The 25,574-nt window shown below is 40.1% G+C and overlaps 1 protein-coding gene across 2 annotated transcripts in view; it reads left to right on the top strand.

The window, feature by feature from the left end:
• Positions 1 to 25,574, top strand: part of LOC129540748 (guanylate-binding protein 7-like) — a 41,356-nt gene that overhangs the window by 1,337 nt on the left and 14,445 nt on the right. The window contains exons 2-6 of one of the 2 annotated variants that reach the window (XM_055402119.2): positions 4,274 to 4,376; positions 10,634 to 10,829; positions 16,769 to 16,896; positions 23,703 to 23,812; positions 24,017 to 24,213. In XM_055402119.2, coding sequence (XP_055258094.2) covers positions 10,640 to 10,829; positions 16,769 to 16,896; positions 23,703 to 23,812; positions 24,017 to 24,213 — 625 coding nt within the window. In that variant the 5' untranslated portion in view covers positions 4,274 to 4,376; positions 10,634 to 10,639. Of the gene's footprint in view, positions 1 to 3,935; positions 4,377 to 10,633; positions 10,830 to 16,768; positions 16,897 to 23,702; positions 23,813 to 24,016; positions 24,214 to 25,574 lie in introns of those variants that run through there. The other variant, XM_088835459.1, reaches the window with a different exon arrangement.

Raw genomic sequence — 25,574 nt, 5'->3', positions numbered from 1 at the left:
TTCCATGGACAGAGGAGCCTGATGAGTTACAGTCCATGGAGTTGCAAAGAGTCAGACACGACTGAGCGACTAACACTTCACTTCAAGTCTTCAACACCATTACTGATTTTGTGTGTTGGTTCTATTAATTAATCTCTGATATGGCTGTCTGAGGAGGCCTTACAAATAGCTGTGAAAAGAAGAGAAGCGAAAAGCAAAGGAGAAAAGGAAAGATATAAGCATCTGAATGCAGAGTTCCAAAGAATAGCAAGGAGAGATAAGAAAGCCTTCCTCAGTGATCAATGCAAAGAAATAGAGGAAAACAACAGAATAGGAAAAACAAGAGATCTCTTCAAGAAAATTAGAGATTCCAAGGGAACATTTCATGCAAAGATGGGCTTGATAAAGGACAGAAATGGTATGGACCTAACAGAAGCAGAAGATATTAAGAAGAGGTGGCAAGAATACACAGAAGAACTGTACAAAAAAGATCTTCACGAGCAAGATAGTCATGATAACGTGATCACTGACCTAGAGCCAGACATCTTGGAATGTGAGGTCAAGTGGGCCTTAGAAAGCATCACTACAAACAAAGCTAGTGGTGGTGATGGAATTCCAGTTGAGCTATTTTAAATCTTGAAAGATGATGCTGTGAAAGTGCTGCACTCAATATGCCAGCAAATTTGGAAAACTCAGCAGTGGCCACAGGACTGGAAAAGGTCAGTCTTCATTCCAATCCCAAAGAAACGCAATGCCAAAGAATGCTCAAACTACCGCACAATTGCACTCATCTCACACGCTAGTAAGGTCATGCTCAAAATTCTCCAAGCCAGGCTTCAGCAATATGTGACCCGTGAACTCCCAGATGTTCAAGCAGGTTTTAGAAAAGGCAGAGGCACCAGAGACCAAATTGCCAACATCCGCTGGATCATGGAGAAAGCAAGAGAGTTCCAGAAAAACATCTATTTCTGCTTCATTGACTATGCCAAAGCCTTTGACTGTGTGGATCACAATAAACTGTGGAGAATTCTGAAAGAGATGGGAATACCAGACCACCTGACCTGCCTCTTGAGAAACCTGTATGCTGGTCAGGAAGCAACAGTCAGAACTGTACATGGAATGACCGACTGGTTCCAAATAGGAAAAGGAGTGCGTCAAGGCTGTATATTGTCACCTTGCTTATTTAACTTCTATGCAGAGTACATCATGAGGAACGCTGGGCTTGAAGAAGCACAAGCTGGAATCAAGATTGCTGGGAGAAATATCAATAATCTCAGATATGCAGATGACACTACCCTTATGGCAGAAAGTGAAGAGGAACTCAAAAACCTCTTGATGAAAGTGAAAGAGGAGAGTGAAAAGGTTGGCTTGAAGCTCAACATTCAGAAAACAAAGATCATGGCATCTGGTCCCATCACTTTATGGGAAATAGGTGGAAAAACAGTGGAAACAGTGTCAGACTTTATTTTTTGGGCTCCAAAATCACTGCAGATGCTGATTGCAGCCAGGAAATTAAAAGATGCTTACTCCTTGGAAGGAAAGTTAAGACCAACCTTGATAATATATTAAAAAGCAGAGACATTACTTTGCCAACCAAGGTCCGTCTAGTCAAGGCTATGGTCTTTCCCGTGGTCATGTATGGATGTGAGAGTTGGACTGTGAAGAAAGCTGATCGCCGAAGAATTGATGCTTTTGAACTGTGGTGTTGGAGAAGGCTCTTGAGAGTCCCTTGTACCGCAAGGAGATCCAACCAGTGCATTCTAAGGGAGATCGATCCTGGGTGTTCATTGGAAGGACTGATGCTAAAGCTGAAACTGCAATACTTTGGCCACCTCATGCGACGAGTTGACTCACTGGAAAAGACTCTGATGCTGGGAAAGGTTGGGGGCGGGAGGAGAAGGGGATGACAGAGAATGAGATGGCTGGATGGTATCACCGACTCTGTGGACATGAATTTGAGTGAACTCAGGGAGTTGGTGATGGATAGGGAGGCCTGGCGTGCTGTGATTCATGGGGTCACAGAGAGTCGGACACGACTGAGCGACTGAACTGAACTGAACTGAAGTAGGATAAGTGTGTCCTTAAAATTGTGACTTTCCCTATTCTTTCAGTTCTGCCATTTCTCAATTTATTGGAAGCCATATTATAAAGTGAAAATGAAAGTCATTCAGTCGTGTCCAACTCTTTGTGACCCCACAGACTGTATAGTCCATGGAATTCTCCAAGCCAGAATACTGGAGTGGGTAGTCTTTCCCTTCTCCAGGGGATCTTCCCAACCCAGGTCTCCCACATTGCAGGTGGATTCTTTACCAGCTTAGCCACAAGGTACGTATAAATACAACAATATTACATCTTCTATAAAGCCGAAATTTTCTTCAGTTTTCTGCATGCCTATAGACAGGAATTTTTGCTCTTAAAATCTATTTTTATATGCTGCCGTATGTATTACTCTCACACACTATAATCTTTTTTCATATAACACTTGTAGATGCTTTAGTAACAGTACATATCATGTTCCGGAGCCAAACATATCTAAGTGGACTTACAGTCTTCATCTAGAAACACAAATCTTTATACCCTCACTGACAACAACAAAAAATTGATGAAAACAAGAGAGGAGATCCAGAGAGACAGAACAAGACCAAGAGCAAGAGAGAGAAAAAAAAAAAGAAATTTCTTGGATCCAGGTAACTAAGAAATGATTAACTTTATAGGTTTTAGGTCATATGCCTAATCTCCCCCTAAATCAATCTTGGTGGCTCAGGAATTACAGGGCCACAGTAATTTTCCCTGCTTGGATTCAAGTCTTGAATCTACTCAGTGTAGTCTCAGAATTCTAGAAAAATCTGTCCTTGATATTGTCGCATACACCTTTACAGTTACAACATGCTCTGCAGCTCCAAATACGGTATCGTTTTATTTTACAAAATAAGCATATGGCAATCTAAGGATTTTTATACTGTTCTAGCTGATTTTGCAGCTAGAGAAGTCTGCATAGGGAATATGTGCCAAAGCACTTGCTCCTGGGAGGTTTGGCCATAAAACTTTGAAACTATATTCTGCCTGTCCTCCCTTTCTCCTCATTGCCATCTGAAATACAGATGGGATAGCCAAACCTTGATTCACAGGGTTAAAAACCTGTAACAGAAACTGGTGACTAAGTGAAATTCTTGAACTCCTTTTACAGAACAGCAGATAAGGGAACAGGCTGTTTGGAAACTCTTATTGTAACACAACAAAACTGGCTGATACCAGGTCAAACCAATACAGCTCATCAGAATCTGTGCAAAAGAGACCTGCTTGTCCCATTGGTGACCCACTGTCATCACAGCCCCAAATTCACCAACCTGTTTCACACCAAATCCTCTGTATTTGCACGTGTCCCATGAAGAAGCATGTAACCAAGATAAACTTGCACAGAACACCAATTATCTCACTTTTCCTTACCACCAATCACCTTTCTCTAAGGCCTAAGACCATTCTGCTTCTTGCTTCTGTTAATATTCTAAGCACCTGTCCTCCTGGGAGGCAGACCTGAGACTTGTTCTCTTGCCTCCTTACTGGGTTGCTTCTGCTGCAAACCTGGATGTCTCAGTGTTTTGGCTTGTAGCTCCTTGGGCAAAAGAACCTGGTTCCCTAACAGCAGCAGTCAAGCTTTTAACTTCTAAGTTAGTACAATACCTTAGGATATAGAAAAGAATGGAAGAAATCTGAATCAACTCCCAAACTCCAAAGGTGGATCCACCTTAGTAAAAGAACAGAAGGAAAGAAAAAAAAAAGGTGAATATTTCTGGGCTATAAAATCTAGGATTAAATACACAGGTTCCTCTGTCCATGGAATTCTCCAGGCAAGAACACTGGAGTGGGTTGCCATTTCCTTCTCCAGTGAAGAAAGAAATCACCGAGTTAAAAAGAAAATACTTTTTTAAAAAGGAAAGAGAAAAACAAACAAATTAAAGACTTTTCAACTGAAGAAAAATTAATAAACAAACCCCTTCTTTCACAAAAACACCCCTGAGAGACAGGCTGTTGAACTCTCATCCTACCATTATTTGGGTCCCATTCACTGTGGGGTCAGGAATGCCTAAGTCACCTGTGGAGAAGGGACGAAGTTGGGTTTTGTTTATCCAGCCAGGCAGCGAGGAGCCCTTGTCTCCCTGGCCTTTCCTGTAATGCATCTAGGCTACTGCCTCCAGGAAAGGAAAAAAAATACAAGCACTTCCGTCCTTTCAATTTCGATTCTCATAAAACACACGCATACCAGATGACTTTTAATAACCAACTGGCTTTTCAGCTTCTGAATGTAAGAATAGTTTCCAGAGGAGCCAGAGGCAAGAGGAGCCCTAGGGGAGATCCAGAGCAGCTGACTTGACTCCCGGCTGAAGCGTCTGCTCCAAGTAAGTTTGCTCCTAAGCTTGACTTTCCAAGCACTCTTCAGTTAAATAACGACAATAAAATCCCCCAGTGCAGGCGCTATCCTGGGGGAGGGGAGGCGAGGATGGCGCTATTGGGTCAGAGCATAGCTCAAGCAGCTCAGAGTTGGTTGTCTTTGAGCCATGTCACCCTGATGCTCTGCTCCTCCTGGAGCATGTAGCAGTTGCTGTTGTTCAGCTGCTAAGACGGTGTCCAACTCTGCGACCCCATGGGCTGCAGCACCCCAGCCTCCACTACCTCCTGGAGTTTGCTCAAACTCATGTCCATTGAGTCCATGATGCCATCCAACCATTTCATCCTCTGTCACCCCTTCTGCTTCTGCCCTCAATCTTTCCCAGCATCAGGATCTTTTCCAATATGTTGGCTCTTCACATCAGGTAGCCAAAATATTGGAGCTTTAGCTTCAGCAACAGTCCTTCCAATGAATATTCAGAATTGAATTCCTTTAGGATTGACTGGTTTGATCTCCTTGTCGTCCAAGGAAATCCCCTAAGCAGGGCTGGAGCAAAAAGTCGGGCATGGGACAAGGAGGAGAGTATGCTTCATCTTCTAAGAAATGGGGGCTGAAGTCCTTTTTAGGACTGAGGGCCCAAACTCCCAGGCCCCTCGCAGAAGTCCTGGGTGCAGTCTCTTCCTCCAGCCCCCTCCATCATGACTGCACCCCACTGGGCACTGGTGGTAGTCCACAGACAATTTAAATCCTAACAGATTAACAGTGGATTATTTTTTTTCTTAACATTCAATATTCTGAATAATGCAAAACTGTATTATTTGAAATAATTTAATCTCATTCTTAATAAAAAAAATACTAACTGTAAGCCTATTCATGTTTATTTACCATGCATTTTTTTTTAATACCTGGCCCATACAAATACTGCCTCTTAAAACTTCTGATGCTTGCTGAAAATACAGAGTGTGGGGTACTTTTAACTATCACTTCAGATAACTCTACTGAATAGTAACCATTGGAAACTGATCATCATCCTCTGCCATCTAGTAATACTCTTTCATTTAGTTATTTAGTTTTGAAGTTTCTTGGTTTGGAAACGTCAGAATATTTTTAATTAAAAAACACACACGGTAAGCTTATGGACTCCTACCAAAGTTTTATCAATATTCTGACTCAGAACTGAATGCTACTATTCCTGTTGCTTAAAACTGTTCACCTTAAAAATAGTGATTTTTCAAATAAAATGGGTTTACTCAGGAAAAGCAAGGGAATTGTCATTTGGGACAAGCAAGCTATAGCAAAAGACATGGGGCAAATTCAACCAAGAAAAAGAGGAAGTTTCTCTCTCTTATTTTATAGAGAAAAGTAGTAAGTTGGGAAGGATTGTTTTAAAAGAAAGTCCGTTGGAGAAAAGTGAGAGTTCAAGGTAATGACCCTTTTTCTTTGGCTGGGTTGCTGGGATACTCCTGGGTTCTTCTAGGAGATATGAGGTATACTTTTTCCTGTTGGGGACTCTCACTGGAGCATCTCCTGTTGAAGATTTTTTCCTTGGGCTTTGGGATTGACAATTCTTCTCATAACTGATCTCCAGTGGTACTGTGTGAGAGCTCTTCTTTCTGGCCTGATGATTCCATTTGAATGAAGTTTCCTTTTATTAATTTTCACCTAACACAGCAGTAAAAGGTCATTTGACTGCTCTATCTCTGCTCCCAATCCACTGTAGAAAAAAAAAGAGCAAGAGAGAGAAGGAGAAATTTTAGAGAGGAATTCCTTTGAGCAAATTCATGTTTTTTCCTGACTGAAAGATTTTAGATAGCTTATATTTCTGGGCAAATTGCAACTTACAGAATGCACCAACACATTGTAACATATTGCCCAAGTTATTGACTGTTGAAGCCATACATTAATGCAGGAAAATTTTAAAAACTTTCTGAGAACTTATATCTTATCATCTGTATAGTAATGAATCAGGCAGGAATTACTGTTTTTCTTATAACACTGGTAAGAAAATGGAGGCTTTGCATTTAAGTTCCTTTTACAAGGTTTCAGCAGACAATAAGTGACTTGAACCCTCAGGTTTGAACCCTGACAGCCCAGCTCCAGAACCTGTGCTTGGACATCTCAGGGCAGCTTTCAGCTCCTCCAGCCTGACTCTTCCCCCATGGCTGTTCTCCCCCTCGGTTGTTACTGCTTGGGCCTCCCAGCCTGCTCAACTTCCTCTTGGGCTGTGTCCTCCCACTGCTGCAACCAGCTAAGGAAGTGTCACTTTTTCAGGCGAAAGCCAACTCGCCACTTTCATTCAGAAATTACCCTCCCAGTCTTCAGAGACACACAATTGTAAAATTATATAGGATTGACTATGTGCTTGTATAACTTTGAGAGTATTGTAAGCATTATGAGATATGTAATCCTCCTAGTGACCCCAATACCCTACATGGATCACAGCCTTGTCATGGTGAAGGGACATCACCAGATAGTCAATACCAAAATCAGACTGATTATATTCTTTGCAGTCCAGATTGGAGGAGCTCTATACAGTCAGCAAAAACAAGACCTAGAGCTGACTGTGGCTCAGATCATGAGCTCTTTATTGAAAAAAATAAGGCTTAAACTGAAGAAAGTAGCAAAAACTGTTAGTCCATTAGGTATGACCTAAATAAAATCCCTTATGATTATACACTGGTTTGGTTTGTGACGCTATGGACTGTAACCTGCCAGGCTCCTCTATGCATGGGATTATTCTCCAGGCAAGAACACTAGAGTGGGTTGCCAATTCCTTCTCCAGGGGATCTTCCCAACCCAGAAATTGAATGCAGATCTCCTGCATTGCAGGCAGATTCTTTGCTGACTGTGCTATGAGGGAAGCCCTTGATTATACATTGGAGGTGATAAATAGATTCAAAGGATTAGATCTGACAGAATACCTGAAGAACTATGGACAGAGATTCATAACATTGTACAGGAGGCAATGACAAAAACAATCCCTCCCTCCCACCAAAAAAAAAGAAATGCAAGAAAGCAAAGTGGTTGTCTGAGGAGGCCTTACAATTAGCTGAGAAAAGAAAAGACTTGAAAGGCAAGGGAGAAAGGAAAAGATAAACCCAACTGAATGCAGAGTTTCAGAGAATAACAAGGAGAAATAAAAAGGCCTTCTTAAGTGAACAATGCAAAGAAATAGAGGAAAACAATAGAATGGTAAAGAATAGAGACCTCTTCAAGAAAACTGGAGATATCGAGAGAACCATTTCACGCAAAGATGGGCACAATTAAGGACAGAAGCAGTAAGGACATAAAAGAAGCAGAAGAAATTAAGAAGAGGTGGCAAGAATACACAGAAGACCTACACAAAAAAACTTAATGTTCTAGATAACCACGATGGAGTGATCACTCATCTAGAGTCATATATCCTGGACTGTGAAGTCATGTGGGCCTTAGGAAACATTACTACGAACAAAGTTAGTGGAGGTGATGGAATTCCCGCTAAGCTATTTCAAATCCTGAAGGACAGTGCTATTAAAGTGCTGCACTCAATCTATCAGCAAATTTGGAAACCCAGCAGTGGCCCCAGGACTGGAAAAGTTCAGTTTTCATTCCAATCCAAAAGAAGGGCAATGCCAAAGAATGTTCAAACTACTGTCCAGTCGCTCTCATTTCACATGCTAGCAAGGTAATACTCAAAATCCTTCAAGCTTGGCTTCAGCCGTACATGAAATGAGAACTTCCAGATGTACAAACTAGATTTAGAAAAGGGAAAGGAACCAGGGATCAAATTGCCAACATCTGTTGGATCATAGAAAAAGCAAGGGAATTCCAAAATAAATCTACTTCTGCTTCATTGACTATGCTAAAGCCTTTGACTGTGTGGATCATAAAAAACCATGGAAAATTCTTCAAGAGACATGAATATCAGACTACCTTAAATGCCTCCTGAGAAACCTGTATGCAAGTCTAGAAGCAACAGTTAGAACCGGACATGGAATAATTGACTGGTTCAAAATTGGGAAAGGAGGATGACAAGGCTTTATATTGACACCCTGCTTATTCATTAATAATGTATATGCAGAGTACATCATGCAAAATGCTGGTTTGGATGAATCACAGGCTGGAATCAAGATTGCCAGGAGAAATATTAACAGCCTCAGATATGCAGATGATACCACTCTAATGGCAGAAATTGAAGAGGAACTAAAGAGTCTGTTGATGAGGGTGAAAGAGGAGAGTGAAAAAGCTGACTTAAAGAAAACTAAGATCACGGCATCCAATCGAAGCAGTGACAGATTTTATTTTCATGGGCTCTAAAATCACTGCAGATAGTGACTGCAGTCATGAAATTTAAAAGAAAAACACTTGCTCCTTGGAAAGAAAGCTATGACAACCTGGACAACATATTAAAAAGCAGAGACGTCGCTTTGCCAACAAAGGTGTGTATAGTCAAAGCTATGGTTTTTCCAGTAGTCATGTATGGATGTGAGAGTTGGACCATGAAGAAGACTGAGTGCCAAAAAATTTGTGCTTTCAAACTGTGATGCTGGAGAAGACTCTCGTTGAGAGTCCCTTGTACTACAAGGAGATCAAACCAGTCAATCCTAAAGGAAATCAACCCTGAATATTCACTGGAAGGACTGATGCTGAAGCTGAAGCTCCAATACTTTGGCCACCTGATGCAAAGAGCTGACTAGAAAAGACCCTGATGCTGGGAAAGACTGAAGGCAGGAGGAGAAGGAATGATAGAGGATGAAATGGTTAGATAGCCTCACTGACTCAATGGGCATGATTTTGAACAAACTCTGGGTGATAATGAAGGACAAGGAAGCCTAGCATGCTCTAGCTGGACACAACTTAGCAACTGAACAATGACCTTAATGACAGATTGATCTTTACTTTTCATGTCACCACTTTACAGGAGAAACTTGAGGCACAGAGAAATTAATCTTCCCAGTCATCACACAGTTCGTAAAGTATGGCAACATGTGGATGTTGCTTAGTATTGTCTTTGAGAAAATAAAAGGACAGTCCAACCTCTCAGACTGCTGCTGCAGTCTGTCTCTTGAGATCATGAAACACCCTACCATTGTAATGAAATTAGTTAAAGTAGGAGCTAGCCCAGATGTGACACTCTGACATATCTAGGCAGATCTGACAACACCCTGGTTGCTTGCTTCTCTTCTCTATCTGCTTAAGAAATGTCCTATAATTTCTGTTAATAAATTAATTCTTACATGCACAACATTGTGTAGGTACCTTAAATTCTGTTGTGTTTGTTTGAGAGAAAGCTGCCTTCTTTATCTCAATTTCTTTCTCTCACAGTCTCTCCTCTCCCAGCCTGTTCCTGCTGCCACTGCTTCCCTGCATCTGTCTGTTCTCATCAAAGGATGTGGACACTGATCACCTTCATCTTTCCTTTATTATCAAGGTCTTCCCTGGATACTCTCTACATAAATTCAACCCCCAGTGTTCCATGGGTCATTGCTTGCTCATTTCCTTCTGATACTTTACTACCCTCTCATGTACATATAGGGCTTCCCAGGTGGCTCAGTGTTAAAGAATCTGCCTACCAATACAGGAGACAGGGGTTTGATCCCTGGGTTGGGACGATCCCCTGGAGTAGTAAGTGGCACTCCACTCCAGTATTCTTGCCTGGAAAATCCCAAGGACAGAGAACCCTAGCAAGCTTCAGTCCATGCAGTGGCAAAGAGTTGGACATGGTTGAGCATGTACAAGCTTTACATATATGTATTTTGATTTTACTTTCTATATTATCTGTTTCCTCCACTGGAATAGAGTACCGTGAGGCAGAGATTTGTGATTTGTATCCATTTTCTTCAGTTTGATCCTGAGCCCCTAGAACAGTGTTCAGCACATGGTAGGTTCTCAGTGAATATTTGTACAATTAATGAGTGACCAAATCATTCTGACACTCCATAAATCATCTCTGATCACTCCTCATATCCTTCATGTCCTATCTGCCTCTACTTACCCCCAAAATGTTAGTGTTTTCAAGGTTTCATCATCAGTACTTTGTTTTCTCATTCTGTTCACTGTATGGCTCATACGGGCAAGGTTGTTTTAGAGTTCATTTAAAGATCAATAAGGTAATTTCCATAACTTACCTGTACAGGCCTTAACACAGGTTAGCTAAATACTTATCTTTTAGAAACATGCAAAGCATGGAGAATTAATACATAAGTTCCACAAGCAGAAGGCTGATGTGCACTGTGAGAGATGACGTCCAGATCTTATAGTCTACTGAGTTGTTCTTCTGGGTTACAGGTTCCCATGGCATCTGGATCTACCAAAATGGACCCCATCTGTCTGGTGGAAAACCGGAAAAATCAACTATTAGTGAATCCAAAAGCACTGAAGATCCTTGACCAGATATCTCAGCCTCTGGTGGTGGTGGCCATCGTAGGGCCGTATCGGACAGGAAAGTCCTACCTGATGAACCGCCTGGCAGGACAAAATCACGGTGAGTATTGTTCAGGACCATATGCTGGGAAGCAGTGATAACACAGGCTGCTGATCATCCTCCTCTGCTGCTGCTGCTGCTGCTCTCACTTCAGTCGTGTCCGACTCTGTGTGACCCCATAGACGGCAGCCCACGAGGCTTCCCCGTCTCTGGGATTCTCCAGGCAGGAACATTGGAGTGGGTTGCCATTTCCTTCTCCAATGCATGAAAGTGAAAAGTGAAAGTGAAGACGCTCAGTCATGTCCGACTCTTAGTGACCCCTTGGACTGCAGCCTACCAGGCTCCTCTGTCCAAGGGATTTTCCAGGCAAGAGGACTGGAGTGGGTTGCCATTGCCTTCTCTGGATTATCCTTCTCTAGTGCCTTGTTAAGGAAGAGTCTAACTCCCCCCACTGAAAACAACTTCTTAATTCTCACCACTGAATTTGTAACTCCAAACCTGTCTCTCCACAACGTTCCCTCTTTTATCCAGTAATGGAGAGTTCACAGGCCCATCAAAATGTCCACCTTATTTGTCCCAGTCCCATCAACTGCCATCTTCTCGAGGGCTCAACTTCAAAGATTACTCCCTTCCTTTCTCCTTCGTCACTTTTGTCCTAAATCACAGTGTTATTTCAAATAGCACACAAATGTTGTTCAACATGCTCTGTTTTTTTAGAAGAGACGTAAAGAAATAGACAGATGAATTCCTAAAACTCCCATATCTCAATGAGGCTACCATCCATCTTTTTTTGCTTCATTTAATTTCCTTATTTCCAAACTTTGGTAAATTATACCCCTGTTTCTCTATATAGTCTTTTCTATTATCTGAACTATAACACATATAGAACAGTGCATAAGACATATATATATATATATGCATATATATATATATACTCACACAATAAAGTTGATAAACCTAAAGTGATCATCTGTGTAATCACTACACAGATCAAGAAATACTTCAACACCCAAAAGCCCAAATCATGCCCTCTCATACCTTCACTAGATCTCACCAGAATTTTGACTTCCATGGTGCATTCTTTCATTCTTCCTTTTTAAAAATGGCTTTATATTATGTTTCTGCATTTGTTAAGCATTGCTCAAACTTAATACATAGGGAGTTACATTGTGACAGTTATGGGGATCTTGCTTCTTTAGTTCAAAAAGAAGTTTATGAGGATCATTTAGTTTGTCATCAGTTCAGTTCAGTTCAGTCGCTCAGTCGTGTCCGACTCTCCGCGACCCCATGAATCACAGCACGCCAGGCCTCCCTGTCCATCACCAACTCCCGGAGTTCACTCAAACTCATGTCCACAGAGGCGGTGATACCATCCAGCCATCTCATTCTCGGTCGTCCCCTTCTCCTCCCGCCCCCAACCTTTCCCAGCATCAGAGTCTTTTCCAGTGAGTCAACTCGTCGCATGGGTGGCCAAAGTATTGCAGTTTCAGCTTTAGCATCAGTCCCTCCAATGAACACCCAGGATTGATCTCCTTTAGAATGGACTGGTTGGATCTCCTTGCAGTATAAGGGACTCTCAAGAGTCTTCTCCAGCACCACAGTTCAAAAGCATCGATTCTTCGGCGATCAGCTTTCTTCACAGTCCAACTCATACACATCTATAATTCATGTATACTCACCACTGTAGAGTATGCTATTGACAGAGGATAGGAAATTTTACTTATTCACTCATTGATGATGAACACTGGTATTATTTGTAGCTCCAACTTCTATGGGTTCACAGTTGTGAATATTCTTGTATCTATATCCTGGTGCACGTGTACACTAGCTACCCTTGTTTGATATACTTGGAAGTGCCATTGCCTGGTCATGGAGTCCGTATGTTTTCAGGCTTTCAAGATAATATCAAACAGTTTTTCAAGTTTTATGTGCATTTTATGTGCATATTAGCAGTAACTGGAATTCTCCACATCATATTAAAAGTTTGGTAAGAATTTTTTTAGCTTTGGCTGATCTGGTATCTGTACAGTTGCATATTATTTGCCTCACTACAAGTAAGTAGTACTTGTAGATAGACTTCTTCCTGTCTTTCTCTTTCTTTTTGCTTACAGTCTCCCATTGGCCTCAAATAAAACATTTTATATTGTCTTTCTTTTAAAGAATTATTGACAACTAGGCAGGGGAGAGCACTTTTTCTTTGCCAGGCTAAAATAATTAATAGGTCTTTTTTTTTCGGTGATTAAAGATTTCAGAACTCTAAGAAACGAAAACCACTAGACCATTCAGATATGACCTAAATCAAATCCCTCATGATTATACAGTGGAAGTGAGAAATAGATTGAAGGGACTAGATTTGATAGATAGAGTGCCTGATGAACTATGGACGCAGGTTCGTGACACTGTACAGAAGACAGGGATCAAGACCATCCCCATGGAAAAGAAATGAAAAAAGCAAAATGGCTGTCTGAGGAGGCCTTACAAATAGCTGTTGAAAGAGAAGTGAAAAGCAAAGGAGAAGAGGAAAGATATAAGCATCTGAATGCAGAGTTCCAAAGAATAGCAAGGAGAGATAAGAAAGCCTTCCTCAATGATCAATGCAAAGAAATAGAGGAAAACAACAGAATAGGAAAGACAAGAGATCTCTTCAAGAAAATTAGAGATACCAAGGGAACATTTCATGCAAAGATGGACTCGATAAAGGACAGAAATGGTATGGACCTAACAGAAGCAGAAGATATTAAGAAGAGGTGGCAAGAATACACTGAAGACCTATACAAAAAAGATCTTCATGACCCAGATAATCACGATGGTGTGATCACTCACCTAGAGTCAGACATCTTGGAATGTGAAGTCAAAGTGGGCCTTAGAAAGCATCACTACAAACAAAGCTAGTGGAGGTGATGGAATTCCAGTTGAGCTATTTCAAATCTTGAAAGATGATGCTGTGAAAGTGCTGCACTCAATATGCCAGCAAATTTGGAAAACTCAGCAGTGGCCACAGGACTGGAAAAGGTCAGTTTTCATTCCAATCCCAAAGAAATGCAATGCCAAAGAATGCTCAAACTACCGCACAATTGCACTCATCTCACATGCTAGCAAAGTCATGCTCAAAATTCTACAAGCCAGGCTTCAAAAGTACGTGAACCGTGAACTTACAGATGTTCAAGCTGGTTTTAGAAAAGGCAGAGGCACCAGAGATCAAATTGCCAACATCCGCTGGATCATGGAAAAAGCAAGAGAATTCCAGAAAAACATCTATTTCTGCTTTATTGACTATGCCAAAGTCTTCGATTGTGTGGATCACAATAAACTGTGGAACATTCTGAAAGAGATGGGAATACCAGACCACCTGACCTGCCTCTTGAGAAACCTGTATGCAGGTCAGGAAGCAACAGTTAGAACTGGACATGGAACAACAGACTAGTTCCAAATAGGAGAAGGAGTACGTCAAGGCTGTATATTGTCACCCTGCTTATTTAACTTCTATGCAGAGTACATCATGAGGAATGCTGGGCTGGAAGAAGCACAAGCTGGAATCAAGATTTCCAGGAGAAATATCAATAACCTCAGATATGCAGATGACACCACCCTTATGGCAGAAAGTGAAGAGGAACTAAAGAGCCTCTTGATGAAAGTGAAAGAGGAGAGTGAAAAGTTGGCTTGAAGCTCAACATTCAGAAAACTAAGATCATGGTATCTGGTCCCATCACTTCATGGGAAATAGATGGGAAAACAGTGGAAACAGTGTCAGACTTTATTTTTTTGGGATCCAAAATCACTGCAAATGCTGATTGCAGCCATGAAATTAAAAGACGCTTACTCCTTGGAAGGAAAGTTATGACCAACCTAGATAGCATATTAAAAAGCAGAGACATTACTTTGCCAACCAAGGTCCGTCTAGTCAAGGCTATGGTTTTTACCATGGTCATGTATGGATGTGAGAGTTGGACTGTGAAGAAAGCTGATTGCCGAAGAATTGATGCTTCTGAACTGTGGTTTGGAGAAGACTCTTGAGAGTCCCTTGGACTGCAAGGAGATCCAACCAGTCCATTCTAAAGGCGATCAGTCCTGGGTGATCATTGGAAGGACTGATGCTAAAGCTGAAACTGCAATACTTTGGCCACCTCATGCGACGAGTTGACTCACTGGAAAAGACTCTGATGCTGGGATTGATTGGGGGCAGGAGGAGGAGGGGCCGACAGAGAATGAGATGGCTGGAAGGCATCACCGACTCGATGAACATGAGTTTGTTTGAACTCTGGGAGTTGGTGATGGACAGGGAGGCCCGGCGTGCTGTGATTCATGGTGTTGCAAAGAGTCGGACACGACTGAGCGACTGAACTGAACTGAAGTGAAGAGACATCAGTCAAGATGTTTCAACAGTCAAGGTGTTTCAACAATATTCCTTTTTATTTTATTCAAGATAATGTCAGGTAATAAGGAGGTGATTTCCATTACTAAGGAACTGCTTCACCTGGTTAGGTTTTAAAGAACTTGAATTGTGGCACTACTATCCCAATTAAATGACGGGGAGAACAAAAACAAACAAAGAAGCAAAACTGGTGCCCAGTCAAAGTTCACTAGCAGAAGCAGCTCACTACTGTCACCTTGTTATGATTCTTTGTCTCCCCTTTGCCTCACATAACTGACTGTGATGAACTTCATTATACCCTGCCTTTCTTCCTGGGGGAACTGGGAGTTCAGCCTGCTCTGTATTAATCAGAAAGCAGTCAAATGCCATCACAATGTAGAAGAGTGCAGATCATCTCAGGTTTTATACCCGCTAGAGCAGAATACACAGAACATGGCAATTGAATGGCCTAAGCCATGCTCCTCTAGGCATTTCATCATATCCGTTTCTTTTCTCAGTTGAAGGGAGCACTGGCATCTAGCAGACAGTCAAAATCTTGGACTGTAGATAAGACATATTTTGCTTTCTTACACATAAGTGTGTTAGTTGCTCAGTCCTGTCTGACTCAGCTATCCATGGACTGTAGCCCATCAGATTCCTCTGTCCATGGAATTCCCCAAGCAAGGATACTGGAGTGGGTTGTCATTCCCTTCTCCAGGGGATCTTCCCAATCCAGGTCTCCTGCATTGCAGGCAGATTCTTTACTGTCTGAGCTAACAGGGAAGCCCATGATCTCACATAATCACTTTCTGTTGGTTTAAGCCTTAGAAAGAAGGGCAAACAATTCTCACAGGTCTTTTCTAATCCCCTGCTATTTTATCCCCACCCAAGTCAATGAACAAAGATTTCATCATTTTTTGAAGAGAACAAAAATGAGGAAAATATAGGGAAAACGAGGAGGGAAAAAACAATTTAACAAAAGCTAATGTATTAGTTCAGAACCTGGAAGGAAACAGATGATCCACTTAACAGGTAACTGTAAATGGAGTGATAATTACAAGGGCCCAAGCAGAGCAAAAGGAACCACTCCATTTTTCTGAAGGAAGCAGAAGCACTCAGAGGGTGGCAGCAACAATGACCAGGGAGCCTTTATAATTCCTATAGGGTGAAGAGGCAATTAGTGGATTCCAGAATGTGACAGAGACCAGAACAACTGGATAGAGCTAAATGAAAGGAGATATGACGAAGGCAGAGGAACAGAGGTACTAGGGCACCATGGCTCACCAGGTGGAAACCAAGGGAACAGGTGCCTGATTTCTAATCTCTTGCTGGTACCTCTCACTGTTGGGACTCCATCAGAAAGTGGAGGCTATGGAACTGAAAAAAATAGAAAGGTTAATAGAATTTACATTAATTCTGGAATGTGACACAGCATGAGCCATTAATGTTATGAGGTGAATAGGGGACAAGAAATATTTCTTGGGAAGGTCCTGAGCATGTGTAAACATTTGAACTGACAGTCCTTGCTGAAATGAAAACACATTTTCCCCAGTCATGCACTCACATTTCAACAATTTTACCCAAAGTAACCCATGGGCAGCCTGGACTATCTGCTCTTATTGTGCGTTGCATTCTTCTTTCCGTGCAGGTTTCCAGCTGGGCCCCAGAGTGAGGTCTGAAACCAAAGGCATCTGGATGTGGTGTATGCCCCACCCCTTCAAGGAGAGCTCCACCCTGGTCCTTCTGGACACTGAGGGCCTGGGCAACGTGGAGAAGGTAAGGCAGGGAATTTTCTTTACTCTTTATTCCTCTTTCTTTTTCATTTTTTAAATTGTGAAAATATGATAACACATTTACAGGAGACCTGGAAAATACAGAAGAAAGCTACATATAGTACCACTATATATTATAATTAATTTTATGTAGATAAGTTAAGATTTTAGTTGGAGTTTCAATATCAAACTCTCGAAAATTAATGCAATGAATATACAGAGAAGGAGAAGGATATAGTAGACCTGAAAAGCACTATGAACTAATTCAACATAACTAAGATTTATACAGTTTTCACACAACAGTAGAATACAAATTGTATCCAAGTTCCCATAGATTATAAGCTAGGAGACACTGGAACTTATTCAGGGATTTAAGATCAGGTGCGAAAGAGTCATGGTATATAGGCGTTGAAATCATAAAGTCTGTTCGCTTATCATTGTGGAATTATGTTATAGACCAATATGAAAAGATATGTTAAAATAACCCACATACTTATAAGTACACTGTGACATTTACCAAGAGAGATATTTGACTTAGCCATTGAAATCCTCAATAAAGTTAGGAGACTGAAAAAAACACAGAGGGTGATTGCAGAGTAGAAAGCATTTAAATGAGAAATTGATATCAAAAAGAGAAATTAATATCAAAGATACTTTAAAAATCCACAGGTTTAGAAATTAAATGTCCACTTTTAAATGATGGGTATATCCAAAAGGCCAAAACAAGGAAAACTAGAAAATATTTGTAATAGAATAAAAACAAAAAGAGAATTTACCAGAATTCTTGCTGAATTTACTAATTAAGAAACGAGAAACCAGAACTATAAAGGTGGCATAGAAATACAAGAAATTATTCTTAAGTAATTTTTTAAAACTTTGAACAGAGTTACAGATTTTGCCATTTGTTATAAACTGGTATATGTAATTTAACCAGAACCATGAGAAAGTTGGTATTGTGTGAATTCTGAGGCCCTTTCGACATGTTGTAGGAGTGATGTGGACTTTCTTGAGTTTTACACATTCGTAAGTGAATGGTCTGTATCTCGTGCCTTTGTTGGTTTTCTGTGAGCTGTAGTTTCTGGGAAGTGAGCAGCTCTCATTCCTTTAACTCTTGTAATCCAGTCATTCGTGTGCCTCCTTCATGAGGATCCAGTGTGGCTGTGGTGCTGTTATCCCTCTGATAGGAACTCTAACTCAGTGTAAAGCCCCAAAGATCTGTTACTTATTTTTATTTTATATTGTACTATATTTTATTTATAGTGTTGTGTTTGTTTCAGGTGTATAGCAAAGTGATACAGTCATATATATATATGAATTAACAAAAGCAGTTCCCGTCTTTTGATGGGGAGCTCATGGTTTATAATATAAAGGGCATTATTTTGAGAGAGGGATAACTTAGGTAAGGCATTGGGTTTTTTTTTTCTTTTTGCAGCTTGAGGCAGTTGTAAAATAACTTAATGTAGCTTTTTGCAACTGTGTATTCTATAGTATTTTTTTCACTTGGTGATATTTTAACTGTTAATGTTTATGGCATTGTGCTTTGTACCATTTATTAAATTTAGAAAAAAAATAAATAAAAATTCCACAGGTTTAGAAATTAAATGTCCACTTTTAAATGATGGGTATATCCAAAAGGCCATAACAAGGAAAACTAGAAAATATTTGTAATAGAATAAAAACAAAAAGAGAATTTACCAGAATTTGTTACATGCAGCCAAAGCAGCTCAATGCAGTTAAATACAATGTGGAGTCTTGAATAAGTTATGAAAACAAGGGACACAAGCATAAAGCTTTGTGAATTTGAACAAAATCTGAATGTTAGTTAATAATACTATGCTGCTGCTGCTGCTGCTGCATCGCTTCAGTCGTGTCCGACTCTGTGTGACCCCATAGACGGCAGCCCACCAGGCTCCGCCACCCGTCCCTGGGATTCTCCTAGCAAGAACACTGGAGTGGGTTGCCATTTCCTATAGTATATCACATGTTAAATTCCTATTTTTTTTACAACATATTGTTTCTTTATATTCTCAGAATTGGATTAGAAGTTTCAAGCCTTATTCAAGAAACTTCTTTTTAAAAAAATAACTAAGCTAATAAACTTTTCTGGTGACTCAGACAGTAAAGAATCTGCCTGTAATGCAGGAAACCTGGGTTCAATCCCTGGATCCGAAAAATACCCTGGAGAAGGGAATGGCTACGCACTCCAGTATTCTGGCCTGGAGAATTCCATGGACAGAGGAGCCTGGCAGTCATGCCAGCAAAGAGTAGGACATGACTAAGCAACTAAGCACACACAGACTTCTAGCAGTAATACTAGATGCCAAAATACATGGAACTATATCAAAGTTTTGAGTGAAGATAAATTAGAAATATAAGACTCTATTCATACTAAGTCAAACAAATGGAATCAAAATGTCATAATTTTTAGCCAGACAAAAATTCTTGATAAGGACTTTAGAAAGAACATCAAAAAAAAAGAGTCAGAGAAATTGGAAAGCATAAACTAAACCAAATGGGAGCACTGAATATGAAATAGAAAAAGTGAAACAAAATAGAGAAAAGTAAAATAGTATCATATAGTCCAGTTATTAAATATGACTGTTCATCAGAAACACATCTAGAGCTTTGGAGAAAAAAAGCAATACCTGGGCATTTGTATTTTTCAAAAAATTCAGAGATAATTCTGATATGCATCTGGATTTTAAAAAGTGATTACAGGTTTTCTATTAAATGGTAATTGTACTGATATAGAATTCTGATATTATTTTGTTGACCAATCATGATACAATATGGAGAAGGCAATGGCAACCCACTCCAGTACTCTTGTCAGGAAAATCCCATGGATGGAGGAGCCTGGTAAGCTGCGGTCCATGGGGTCGCTAAGAGTCAGACACGACTGAGCGACTTCACCTTTTTCACCTTCATACATTGGAGAAGGAAATTGCAACCCACTCCGGTGTTCTTGCCTGGAGAATCCCAGGATGGGGGAGCCTTGTGGGCTGCCGTCTATGGGGTCACACAGGGTCGGACACGACTGAAGCGACTTAGCAGCAGCAGCATGATACAATAGTATTAAGGGAATAATAGTTACATAATCACAATAATAAAAGATGAGTATCTATTTTCACAATCAATAGCCAGACAAAAAATAAAAGATAATTACAATTGTAAACCATAATAAAACATGATTAACCTAACAATATAAAATAATTACATACAATTTGGGGGATTAAGTAGAGTGATGTGGTAAGTGGAAGTGCATACATACACATGTTTTCATCAGTCCAGGAAGTTTATGCCTTTTCATTGGTGCATTTAATCCATTTACATTTAAAGTAATTATTGATATATATAATTCTGTTACCATTTTCTTAGTTGTATTGGGTTTATTTTTGTAGATCCTTTTCTTCTCTTGTGTTTCTTGCCTAGAGAAGTTCCTTTAATATTTGTAAAGCTGGATTGTGCCCGTCTTTGCACGAAATTTTCCCTTGGTTTCTCTAATTTTCTTGAAGAGATCTCTAGTCTTTCCTACTCTATTGTTTTCCTCTATTTCTTTGCATTGTTCACTTAAGAAACCTTTCCTTCATGTTGGGGTTTGACAGAAAACAACAAAATTCTGTAAAGCAATTATCCTTCAATTAAAAAAATAAATAAAAGAAAAGAAACCTTTCTTATCCTTCCTTGCTATTCTTTGGAACTCTGCATTCAGATCGGTATATATTTCCTTTTCTCCTTTGCCTTTCACTTAGTGAACAATACAAAGAAATAGAGGAAAGCAATAGAATGGGAAAGACTAGAGATCTCTTTTAGAAAATTAGAGATACCAGGGAACATTTCATGCAATGACAGGCACAATAAAGGACAGAAACAGTATGAACATAACAGAAGCAGAAGAGATTAAGAAGAGGTGGCAAGAATCCACAGAAGAAATACACAAAAAAGGTCATAATGACCCAGATAACCATGATGGTGTGGTTGCTCACCTAGAGCCAGACATCCTGAAGTGTGAAGTCAAGTGGACTTTAGGAAGCATTACTACAAACAAAGCTAGTGGAGGTGATGGAATTCTAGCTGAGCTATTTCAAATCCTAAAAGATGATGTTATTAAAGTGCTGCACTCAATATATCAGCAAATTTGGAAGACTCAGCAGTGGCCACAGGGCTGGAAAAGGTCAGTTTTCATTCCAGTCCCAAAGAAGGGTAATGCCAAAGAATGTTCAAACTACTGTCCAGTCGTTCTCATTTCACATACTAGCAAGGTAATGCTCAAAATCCTTCAAGCTAGGCTTCAACAGTGCATGAACCGTGAACTTCCAGATGTACAAGCTGGATTTAGAAAAGGGAGAGGAACCAGGGATCAAATGTCAACATCTGTTGTATCATAGAAAAAGCAAGGGAATTCCAGAAAAGCATCTACTTTTGTTTCATTGGCTATGCTAAGGCCTTAGACTGTGTGGTTCACAACAAACAGTGGAAATATCTTCAGGAGTTGAAAATACCAGATCACCTCACTTGGCTCCTGAGAAATCTGTATTCAGGCCAAGAAGCAACAATTAGTACTGGACATGGAACAACGGACTGGTTCAACTTGGAAGAAGTATGTCAAGGCTGCGTATTGTCACTCTGCTTATTTAATTTCTATGCAGAGTACATCATGAGAAATGTCAGACTGGATGAAGCACAAGCTAGAATCAAGATTGCCAGGAGAAATATCAATAATCTCAGATATGCTGATGATACCACTCTTATGCCATGGCTGAAAGCAAAGAGGAACTAAACAGCCTCTTGATGAAAGTGAAAGAGGAGGGTGAAAAAGCTGGCTTAAAACTCAACATTCAAAAAATGAAGATCATGACATCTGGTCCCATCATTTCATGGCAAATAGATGGGGAAACAATAGAAACAGTGACAGACTATTTCATTGGGCTCCAAAATCACTGCAGATGGTGACTTCAGTCATGAAGTTAAAAAATGTTTGTTCCTGGAAGAATATCTATGACAAACCTAGACAGTGTATTAAAGAACACAGACATCACTCTGCTGACAAAGGTCCATCTAGTAAAAGCTATGGTTTTTCCAGTGGTCATGTATGGATGTGAGAGTTGGACCATAAAGAAGACTGAGCACCGAAGAACTGATGCTATTGACCTGTGGTGCTGGAGAAGACTCTTGAGAATCCCTTGGATAGCAAGGAGATCAAACCAGTCAATTCTAAAGGAAATCAACCCTGAATATTCTTTGGAAGGAATAATGCTCAAGCTGAAGCTTGAATACTCTGGCCACCTGATGCAAAGAGCTGACTCATTGGAAAGACCCTGATGCGGGGAAGTATTGAAGGAAGGAGGAGAAGGGGGTGACAGAGGATGAGATGGTTGGATGGCATCACCGGTTCAATGGACAAGAGTTTGAGAAAACTCTGAGAGACAGTGAAGGATAGGGAAGTCTGGCATGCTGCAGTCCATGGGGTTTGCAGAGTTGGACACTACTGAGCAATTGTTGCTGTTGCTGAACAACAAACAAAGCTGGATTGGTGGTGATGAATTCTCTTAATTGTTGGCTCGTCAGGAAAGCATTTGATTTCTCCATCATATCTTAATGAGAGTCTTGCTGGGTAGAGTATTTTTGTTTGTTGGTTCTCACCTTTCATCACTTGGAATATATTGTGTCTGCGCAGCAGAACTCCTTGCTGTCCCACTGTGTGTCACGTATCTCTGTAGTATGCATGTGTACTCAACCACTAACTCGTGTCCAACTCTTTGCAACCCCATGGACTGTAGCCTGCCAGGCTCCTCTGTTCATGGGATTTTCCAGGTAAGAATAGTTGAGTGGGTTGTTGTTTCCTTCTCCAGGGTATGTTCCTGACTCAGGGATCAAACACATGTCCCTGCATTGGCAGGCAGGGAGCCCATTTCTGTAGTATATATATATAATCTATATATATATAAAATCATACGTGTAGTGTGTATATATATATATATATATATATAAAATCAGTTCCAAAGTCACTCATTTTTAGCCTTAACATCTACTACTACATGGGTAGAACTACTTCAGTCAAATGAAATAACCTTGTAATTTATCTATATGACCACATTTTCTGGCAACTGTGATCAGCTTCTGTGAGCCCTTCTACTGGCAGAGTCCCTAAAACTCCACAAATCCACATTCTGTCAATTTTTTAAAGCTCAGTTCCTTTCAACCTAATGCCATCATGTCACTATCAAACATAATTAATTCTGGCTCTGAATGTACAGAGTATTTTTTTCTGTCTTTTGGAAGTTGCCACTTTGTCTTTTACATTACAACATTTGGTTCCATGCCAGGCTGTTTATCATTATGGATAGATTTGTATGTTCCCATGTATATCTGCCCCTCAAGAAAGCCATCTCTCTAGGGTGGGCATTATCATGTGGAACTTTATATCCTAGTAAGCAAATAAGTATCTTGTGCTATCTAGATGCATAGTTAGCAGTTGATGAATTTAGTTAAATAGTATTTCTGTCTCTACAGAAATTGTGATCTAGAAAAACTTACAAAGCAATCACTGCCCACTTACTATTGTACAACTTCTATGTTTCAAGCATTGTATTAAACATTTTAATCACATACAAGATGTCATTCACTTCTGTTAATAGCTAATCACACTGAAGCATTTGAAGGGGAAAATGTCAATACCAGAAAGTTTGAATTTATCATTGTCTTGAAAATTTATTTACCTTACAACTGAGTTACAATAGAGCTGTTACAGTGAATGAACACCTGAATGAGAGCATGGGGAGTAGTGTCCTCACTCTCTAACATACATTCTAGGAGGACTCCAAGAATGACGTGTGGATCTTTGCCCTGGCTGTGCTCCTGAGCAGCACCTTTATCTACAACAGCGTGAACAGCATCAACCATCAGGCCTTGCAGCAGCTGCAGTATCCTTTCAGGAATTGAACCACCATGTTTCACTGAGTTTATGGGAATTGCAACTGACAATGTTTTTTCTTGCCCATGACTTCATTCTTATAGTTGATGAAGATGGAAAATGGGGCAAAAGGGAATGATGGTAAAACTTGTTTTGAGATGAGATCTGGTAACGGTGTTGGAGAGTACTTCTTTTTCCTTAGTTAAGATTCCAGCTATGTGACTGAATTAACAGAGCTGATCAGAACCAAATCATCTTCCAGCTCTGACAAAGTAAAGGATTCAGCCCAATTTGTGAGTTTCTTTCCAGACTTTATTTGGACTGTGCGGGATTTCATGCTGGAGCTGGAGTTAGACGGGAACTCCATCACTGAAGATGAGTACCTGGAGCATGCCTTGAAGTTGATTCCAGGTATCAGAGCAAGGCCAGGGTGGTAGGAAGCTCAGTAGGAGGTGGGGTCAACAGAGCCCTTGTTGTCAGAACTTGATTTGAAGTTGGATTTGAAGCCATGCTAATGGTACTTGGTGAATGACTGGGAGGTGGCTTCAGTCATTATTATTACTGGGAAAACCCCATTGACCAGAACTTAAGCTCACAGAGGAAATTTAGAATCCAATATTCTACTGAATGACTTTAGAAAAATTAATACCATGAAAAAGAAAGGCTCATATACTGTGTTTCATATTAAGTGTTTCTCCTCTTCTATTTGAGAAATATAACCCATCAAATTGAAATTAGTAAATACAGAATCATAAGGTAAGCAAAATAATTAATTTTTAAATACATTTCACACAGTGTATTTTACTGTCTTATATAGATACATTCTTCACAGACAGACTATTTATACCTTGATTAGTTCCAAAGAAAAGCATTGCTATGTCCTTTCACTGAGACTGTGAAAAGTCTTCAAATGCTTTCGCCTAATCTCACACTCTTTATTCTAGAGCCTTACATAGTATGTCATATTATATAACAAATGAGTTATAACAGATTATGAGAATAATGAGTGGTACTTAGAAGAAATATTGATTTTGTTTGTTTAATCATTTATTTACCCTTTCAATAAATATTTATTGAACTGCAGATACATGCCCGGAATCTCTCTGGATGATACTGCCACTTCCAACAGAAAATGATGCAAAAGACTGATGAGGTGTCCTAGTTTCATTTAGGCCAATCTTAACATGAGATCGTGTATGCTAAAGTAATCTCAAAACACATTTATAGAATGTGCATTTTTTTACTCTGATTTTGTAAAACTTTACTGCCTTGTGTATCATTTGTCTCCCATGTGGTTTCTTCCCCAGAAATACTGTGAATATCCTTATTTCTATGATTTCTTTACTTTTGAGCCCACATTTCATATCTGAAATGGAGACTGTCAGATCAGAAAAGTATTTCTGGTAATTATTTGTATTAGTTTATCTTTCAAGAAAGTGAAGTCGCTCAGTCGTGTCTGACTCTTTGCGATCCCATGGACTGTAGCCTACCAGGCTTCTCCGTCCATGGGATTTTCCAGGCAAGAATATTGGAGTGGGTTGCTATTTCCTTCTCCAGGAGATCTTCCCGAACCTGGGTCTCCTGCATTGCAGGCAGATGCTTTACCATCTGAGCCACAAGGGAAGTTCATTGGCAGGTCTGTATAAATCCCCAACAGGGTTTCTGCCATAAGCTGTATGAGGTCTTCATTTAATAAATAATTAATCCATCTCATACTATACAATGGCTGAGGAAAACAACCACAGGTTTCTTCAGTTGGGATGGATGCTTCT

Source organism: Moschus berezovskii, chromosome 4 (genome assembly GCF_049115385.1).
Source record: "Moschus berezovskii isolate FMDL1 chromosome 4, NW_MosBer_1.0, whole genome shotgun sequence".
In the NCBI taxonomy this organism is placed as follows: Eukaryota; Metazoa; Chordata; class Mammalia; order Artiodactyla; family Moschidae; genus Moschus; species Moschus berezovskii.
The sequence above is the reverse complement of the archived record's forward strand: the minus strand, read 5'-3'. Positions and strand labels throughout refer to the sequence as shown.